This window comes from Nicotiana sylvestris, chromosome 10, assembly GCF_000393655.2.
Source record: "Nicotiana sylvestris chromosome 10, ASM39365v2, whole genome shotgun sequence".
NCBI classification, from domain to species: Eukaryota; Viridiplantae; Streptophyta; class Magnoliopsida; order Solanales; family Solanaceae; genus Nicotiana; species Nicotiana sylvestris.
The window spans coordinates 152,851,053-152,859,261 of NC_091066.1; the positions used below are offsets into that span (position 1 = coordinate 152,851,053).

General features: G+C 36.3%; 1 protein-coding gene across 1 annotated transcript; it reads left to right on the forward strand.

The window, feature by feature from the left end:
- Positions 1–267: 267 nt before the first annotated feature.
- On the forward strand, positions 268–6,462 carry LOC104242528 (uncharacterized). Its single transcript, XM_009797604.2, has 9 exons — positions 268–442; positions 767–984; positions 1,672–1,786; positions 3,483–3,572; positions 3,761–3,934; positions 4,024–4,143; positions 4,466–4,576; positions 5,767–5,848; positions 5,919–6,462. The coding sequence occupies exons 1-9, from the start codon at positions 275–277 to the stop codon at positions 5,984–5,986; spliced, it is 1,146 nt and encodes a 381-aa protein (XP_009795906.1). The 5' UTR covers positions 268–274; the 3' UTR covers positions 5,987–6,462.
- Positions 6,463–8,209: the final 1,747 nt, after the last annotated feature.

Here is an 8,209-nt window from a genome sequence, read left to right on the forward strand (position 1 = left end):
TATTTAATGTTGCTAATCACGCTTAAAAATATGGAAGGTGATTTTTGCATGTGATTCTTTGATAGAAAGAACCCTATTATTTGATTTTTCAATTTTTATTGGCTAGTTTTGGGTAGTCTATGATTAATGGCTAGAGGTTGGTAAGTTGAGATTTATTTGGGACATTTGTGTAAGTTTCCCATGAAAAAATCCCAAGTTAATATCACGGCCCTCTACATTTGGCCCAATAATAAAGAGTCCATTTACACACTTCTCTTTTTCAAAGAAAAACAAAATGGAAAATCGACTGAAGGAGCTGAGCATGGAGGATTCCGACGAAGAGCCGCCACTCGCCGTCGAAATAAACAACACCGTCAACTCCAATCAACCAACGGAAAACTCAGAGATTCCTCCGGTCGGCGTCACCGTCATCACCGGCTATCTTGGTTCCGGAAAATCCACCGTAATTTCTACTTCTACAAATTTTTTGCTTATATTCAGTTATTAAATTATACTCCGTCCGTTCCATTTGTGATGTAGTTCGACTAGACACGGTATTTAAGAAGAAAAAATTGACTTTTGAAACTTTTGGTCTAAAACAAGTCAATAGATATTTGTATGACTATAAATCATCATATTGGAGCTTTAAAGTTTAAGTGTTTCTAAATATAGAAATGTGCCATTCTTTTTTGGAACAAATTAATGAGGAAATAATGTGACAGAAACCGGAGAGAAGGGAGTATTAACTAGTTTGGGATTGACTTATAGTTGTTGCTTTTATTGTTAGTTGATAAATTATATACTGAAAGAGCAACATGGGAAGAGAATAGCAGTGATATTGAATGAGTTTGGGGAGGAGATAGGAGTCGAGAGAGCGATGATAAATGAGGGGGAAGAAGGCGGTCTTGTGGAAGAATGGGTAGAGCTTGCAAATGGGTGTATTTGCTGTACTGTGAAGCATAGTTTGGTTCAAGCATTGGAGCAGCTTGTTCAGAGAAAAGAGAGGTAATATGATCTTGCTTTCACCTTCACACTGTCCTTTGCCATTATTTTCTCACTGTTTATTTGCATATATACTTCAAAATGAAATCTTTTATATGCTGGGGGCTGCTCAAGGAAGGTAACACACTGATTACTTCAAGCTACTGTTAGTTTGAATTTGATTTTCTTTGGGGGGAATTGGGTTTAGGGGGTTTAGCATGCATAACTTTGTTCTGTTATGAAGCCTTAGTTCTATACTTGAGGAAGTGGGATTAGATATTGCTATTTGAATCTGATGGAATTGCCGATGTGTAACAAATACGTCATACTTTTTCACTCTCTCTCTCTCTCTCTCGCTTTACTTTCTCGTTGGCATTTAAAATATTAGCGTCTCTAAGGGGTTTTGGTGTTTGTACCTCTGAGCGCCGTGCCCTGAAAACAGGCAAGGAAATGCATAAGAAAAAAAATCTTTAAGATGACAGAAAAGAGAAGAAATGAGAAGGATCCAATATTTTTTCTTTGTTTCTTTATTTCTTCTAGGAGGTGGGGTGGGTGGAAATGTTAGGGCATGTAATCTGTTTTCACCAAGTGCTTTCTCGAATAATCCGTCCTTGATAAGTTTGGAGCGAGAGGATGAAGTTCTGTAGCTTTTTGCTAAAGTATTTCACCTTATTCAAATCTAATGACGAGGAGCTATTTTTTTGTTTGTAGACTTGACCATATATTGCTAGAGACTACTGGTTTGGCAAACCCTGCCCCCCTTGCATCCGTGCTTTGGTTGGATGATCAGCTGGAATCAGATGTTAGGCTTGACTCAATTATTACGGTGAGTTCTGTGTTACAATGATGTAAAACTTATTTTATAAAGTTTGCAGAATTTTTCTTTTTTCTTTTTCTCTACACTACTCTGTGGATGGAGAAAAGAATATTTTCTGAAAAGTGCAGCCGTTTAGTTTTTGTAGTTTTATGTGTTCATTCTTAGATCAGCAATAACAACAACAACGACCCACTGAAATCCCACTAGTGGGGTCTGGGGAGGGTAGTGTGTACGCAAACCTTACTCCTTCCCCGAGGGGTAGAGAGGCTGTTTCCGAAAGACCCTTGGCTCAAGAAGACAAAAGAAGGCGAAAAGAGGCAATCTATCAGTGCCATCAATAGAAACCATAGAACAAAGAACAACATCACCAGAACCAGAAAATAAGTGAAAAACAAAACAATAACCAGTAGATAAAGCACAGCACTAAGAGGAACAAAAGAGTAGTGTGAACTCAACATTAACTACTAACAATCAAAGACCAAATCCTAACAGACTAGCCTCACTCTGCAGCGGCGCCGTAGAGATATTCCTAACTACCTCCTAACCTACAACCTTAATGCTCGATCTCCACAACTTCCTGGCTAAGGTCATGTCCTCTGTAATCTGAAGCCTCACCATGTTTTTTTGATGAAGTAAGAGAATTGCATTAAAGGCATCAAGAAGATGCAAGAAGTACAAAAGAGAGATACATAAAGACATAGTCAGCTCTACAGACAAAAACTAGGCTAAAGCTAAGGAGCTGACGAAGTCCAAAAGATTAATAGGACAATTTACAGGAGCTAAGTTCTGCCAACTATATAACCATAAAAGACATCTAGCCTTAAGTGCGTATGTTGGAGTTGATATCCCATCAAAACATCTGCGATTCCTTTCTGTCCTAACACACCACAAAATACAAGAAGGGATCATCTGCCAGACTTTACTGATGGAGTTATCAACTTTCCATGAAGACCAGCTTTCATAGGCATCCTTAATGTTCTGAGGCATGACCCAGCTTAAACCAAAGATGGCAAAGAACATACACCATATATCTGTTGCAACTGGGCAGTGAAGAAAGAGATGCCTGTTGGATTCTGGCTGCTGCAAACACATATAACATCTGTTGGCCAATTGAAAACTTCTTTTGCTGAGATTGTCCTGAAGCCTCACCATGTCTTGCCTGATCACCTCTCCCCAATACTTCTTAGGCTGCCCTTTACCTCTCCTCATGCCCACCAAAGCCAGCCGCTCACACCTCCTCACCAGCGCATCTGAGCTTCTCCTCTGGACTTGCCCGAACCATCTGAGCCTTGCTTTCCGCAGCTTGTCATCCATGGGGGCGACACCTACCTTCTCCCGAATATCTTCATTCCTAATCTTATCCATCTTGGTGTGCCCGCACATCCACCTCAACATCTTCATTTCAGCTACTTTCATCTTTTGGATATATGAGTTTTAACTGGCCAGCACTCAGCCCCATACAACATGGCCGGTCTAGCCACCGCTCTATAAAATTTACCTTTGAGAATTTGCGGAATAGGCAACTAAAATTTATCATGCTGGTTAGATGTGTATTAAGGAATTACTTATTAACTTCATATCCACCCTTTTATTGTACCTTTTTATTTGATTAACTTCATATGCTATTGATTGTTATCATTGTTGTTCTTAAAAATTTGCCACTTTATTTTTCCAGATGTTTTAATTGATTTTGCTTTTGTAACAGGTTGTAGATGCAAAGAACCTTCGGTATCAGCTAAAACCAAATCCTAAGTCCTCTTCATTTCCTGAAGCTTACTTACAAATAGCATTTGCGGTAATTGATATGTTAGTCTCTCCATTCAATCATCTGAGGTTTCTAATTAGGCGTTCGACCTATTGTTGACTTTCTAGCAATTGTTATCCATTCTTATAGGTGGTAACTGGGATTGTGCTCCATACAGCTTAGGTCTGGATCATGAAATGAAATCATGTCTGACTTTTATTGTCAACTGTTGGGTGTAGGATGTTATCATTCTTAACAAGGTTGATCTAGTTTCTCAAGATGACTCAGGAGCAATGCTAGAGGAACTGGAGAAGGAAATATGTGATGTTAATTCCCTTGCTAATATTATTCATTCTGTGCGTTGCCAAGTTGATTTGTCAAAGATATTAAACTGCCAGGCATATGATCCTACTGTAAGAAATGATCCTTAATGCACAAAATCCAGATATTGTAGTCAGCAGATGGAGAGCTATTTAATCTTCCTTTATTTTAATTTTTTTAGCATGCTGCTCATCTGGAAGCCTTGTTAAAGGAGAACAAATCTCTAACTGCTAAAGGCCTTCATGACAGTGAAGTCAGAACATTGTGCATCTGTGATACACAGCAGATTGATGTGGATAAGGTAACTTTTTGAAAGGGGTGCTAGTATATGTGCTTGCTGGGCTGTGACTTAAACCAGCTTCTGCAGAGTGCTCTGATTCCTTTCCTTAGAAAGCAAAACAGGTTTGCTAATGGTGGCTGATATGGTTTTCCAATCTTTAAAAAAATTACTATAGGGAGTCTTATATGAAAATCAGTATGCCTGTACACCTCAGAACCATTATTTCTAGCCAGATCATTATCGTTGTATCATCCGGTTGTGGTTTTAGCATAATTTCTTGCTCAAAGGTTGGCTTTTAACTATCTTGGGTCACTAAGGTCCTTACTTGCCTTGTTGGCATTAGGTTCGTACATGGCTTGAGGAACTCCTTTGGGATAAACAGGATGGCATGGATGTTTATCGTTGCAAGGGAATTTTAAGAGTCAGAAACTCAGATCAACTCCACACTTTACAGGTAAGATGTTCTACATTTCAATATAACCAGTACCAAGATCTGAAGCATTTTTAGTTTTCCTTCTCAAAATGTTAAGGACACATTTTGGTTCTTTGAGCACCTTTTCGAAAGGTAAAAGCCAGAACTAGTGAACCAAGATGAAATGATAACTAGAAGAAAATTAAAAAACCATCTAATCCAAAGAACAACGATCAAAATGCTTTGATTTTCTGATTTATTACAAAGAAATTCTTCGGGGAACACGTAATTAAAGATTGGCCGGTGACTATAGAACTTTCAGCTGTTGGATAAATCTGTCCCCACACTCTTATAAAATATACTTTAATTTAATTGAAGAACTCAACCTTTCTGTTGTGCATTGATTGCAGTAGACTCTCTGATATACAATTCTTGGCTTATATCAAAAGTTATAAATTTAATTTGCTACTATACTTCTTCATGCACAAGCAATGCATTCTTCAAGAATGATGAACTTAGATGGTTCGATCTTTTAGGTGGAACTTGGAAGTTTGTATTTTCTTTACTGTTGCTGGAATATATTTTCCAAAGACATCTCCATGCAGATGTGTGTCTGTCAATACATTTAAAGTTGCACCTTTACATGTTACATGAAATTAGCTGCATGCTGTAATATACTGTAATGCTGGTGATGCGTGTTGGTGGCTCCTAAGGCTATTTGGTGAACCAAAACGTCAATTCTTCATGTTTTCTTTTTCAAAGATATCTGCAAGCGTCATTAATGGAAGGGATCATTTAACTGTTTTAGTTGCTTTTGATGGAAACTTCTTCGAAGCGAGGTCAGTTTTAGAAAAAAACAAAGTGACGGTTGTTTCCAGTTTCCACTTGTTTCCTGAGAGCTACATATTATGTATCAGCTAGCTCGCCTTTTTGGCACATGTTTAATACCTACCCGAGTGATGTGGTTCTCCACCTTCATTGTGTTCGTTGGAGTAGGAGACAATTCTTCAATTAGCCTATAGTGGACCTGCTACCAAATTGTACCATATCATCCTCTAAATTATCAGCATGCTAACACAATTTTATTTCTTGGTGTTTTCTGGAATTTATAAGGAAATATTGCAATAGTTCTTCAGTACAATCTCATCCTACATAGCTGTACGACGTCAATTCTTGGCGTCTATGGTGTTGTGTCTTCTTTGTCCTTACATATTGACTATTGTATCTGGCAGGGCGTGAGAGAAATATATGAAATTGTTCCGAGCCGCAAGTGGAGAAATGAAGAGATTCAGATGAACAAAATAGTATTCATAGGTAACCACATTTCAAAATATGAAGTTGTTTAACAGCTCGTTCCTCTTTTGATGTAATCTTTCTTTTGCAGGTCGGTTTCTGAATGAACAAATTCTCTTGGACTCATTACGTAGTTGTTGCAACCAATTGACTCAATAGAATTTGATCAGTCCTATTGTTTATCATTAAGGTGAAGAATTAAACCAACATCTCCAATCAAATCACTGTTCGGTTTACCTCATTGATTGACTTGGGTGGACCGATGATCCAAGTTGTACCTTAACTTGTTACCGTAAAAATAGCACTGGCTAACCAGTTTTCGGACCTGTCATTCAAAAATAACCAGTGTTTGTAAAGTCATTGAAAAATAGCCACTATTTTGCTGCAACACGGAAAGTTCCAACATAATATTCTGGAGATTGGAGCACATGTGTATAAACTTTCAATATATTATGCTGGAGCGGTATATTATGTTGGAGTTCCAGTATACTCATGCAGGAGTTCCAGTATACTTATGCTGGAATTCCAGTATAATATACTGAATTTCCAATATTTTATATTGGAGTATTTTTCGGACTTTGAACATATTTTTGTTCAGATTTATCTTTACATGAAAAGAGGCTAAATTTCGATTACTTTTAAAATTGTGGCTATTTTTGAATGGCCACTTGTAAATCTGGGTATTTTTGAATTTCTCCCCTTGTTACTGCTTGAATTTCCTTTCTTACTATCGCAAAATCTTGTTTGGTTGTCTTGGTGAGAAATTCCAGATCCAGCAAGCAGTGGCGTAGCCACGTACATTGAAGGTGGTCAACTGAACATCCTTCATCGAAAAATTATATTGTGTATATAAAAACTTATACGATAAAATTTTGAAATCGATTCTTTAATACAAAATTTTTATGTGGGACTGTAAAGTTAGGTTGGCTTGGGGAGAATAACATGTTCAAATAAAGTGGAAGAGTAAAGTTCTTTCTTGTTTCCTTCTTTTTCCCGTGAAGTGAAAGAGTTAAGTTGGACTTGCCAAAATTGAGTAAGCTAGAACAATTTTGGTTTCAACAAAAATAAAGTACGCCTGTAACCATATATGGTATAGTAATTACTATACATATTTTCCTATTGTAATAAATGCTTTAAAATATCAAAGTAATGACTAATGTACCAAATGTGAGACAATTATATGGCTTTGTCAATCCCGTACGACCCAAGAAAGCCATATGCATCGTTTATGCTTTAATTGCCTACTTTATGTGCCCCACTGTTCTATCGGGTAGGGGTAAGGTCTGTGTATTCACTATCATTTCCAGATCTCTTACCTCCCTTACAAGTGGAATTTTATTGTGTTGATGCTGTTATTGTTTATTTGCTCCATAGTATTTTTTTTTAAAAAAAATATTTCTTCTAAATAATGGTTATCAGATTAAGTAATATTATACTATGTTTTTAATTTTAAAATTTAAAATTTGATGGCATTTGTTTTTGCACTGCGTGGCTGCGTAATTCTTTTCATAATATCCTCTACACTTTTAGGCTAATAATATTTTTGTTTTTATTTTTATTTTTATTTTTTCCTAGTGGTGGAAGCTGAATGTAAGATAAGGTTGTGTACAATAGATTCTTTCTTAAGTCCTGCGCATAGCAAGAGCTTAGTGAATCCGGCGGTTCTTAAGGAGGAATAAGAAAGAGAATGAGAAATAAACGAATGCAAGAAGGTTAGGGTAGGTATTGCTGGTAAATGGCGTCATAGCAAATGTCATTAAATATAGAGTCCCAATTGAAGGTTCCATTGTCTCCATCAATGAGTTGGCCATTCTCCTGACAGTCCGCCACAGCTCACTTAATATAATCATAAAATATAGAAATGGATTCAGAATTAAAACCGTATGAATTCAACTTTTACGATTTTAAGTGTCAAACTCATTATATTTTTAAAATTGTAAGTTCTTGTTTATTATTTATATAATTTTAATAAATTATATATATAAATTTATATTTCGAACCGAAAGTATTAAATTCAGATAAATTCGGGGCAATACTCTTCCTTCAGCACAACTGTACAAGTAATATGCTAACGTAGTATTGTTGCATGTTGGGCACATATAGCGCCTTTTACAGATTTGCTTAGGTATTACAACATGTCAGATTATGATTCTGTTTTGCTAAATATAGGTTGGCAGTTTTTTAAGCGACAAAAATAACCTAACTGTCATTCCATTCCTTTTATATTTACTGTTTAAAAAGAATTAACCAATTTCTTTTTAAAAATAGTTTTTTAAAATTTCGAAACAATGTAACTTTGAACATCTTATTTTATCTTTAATGAGATGATTTATGGCCACACAAATATCTATAAATTATTTTAAATCACAAATTTCAAAAATC

Bases quoted from the DNA above. Each gene is read 5' to 3' on its own strand.
- LOC104242528 (XM_009797604.2), top strand. From the start codon at position 275: ATGGAAAATCGACTGAAGGAGCTGAGCATGGAGGATTCCGACGAAGAG. The intron at 985-1,671 runs GTAATATGATCT...TTTTGTTTGTAG, and splicing joins CTTGTTCAGAGAAAAGAGAG to ACTTGACCATATATTGCTAG. The intron at 4,144-4,465 runs GTAACTTTTTGA...TGTTGGCATTAG, and splicing joins AGCAGATTGATGTGGATAAG to GTTCGTACATGGCTTGAGGA.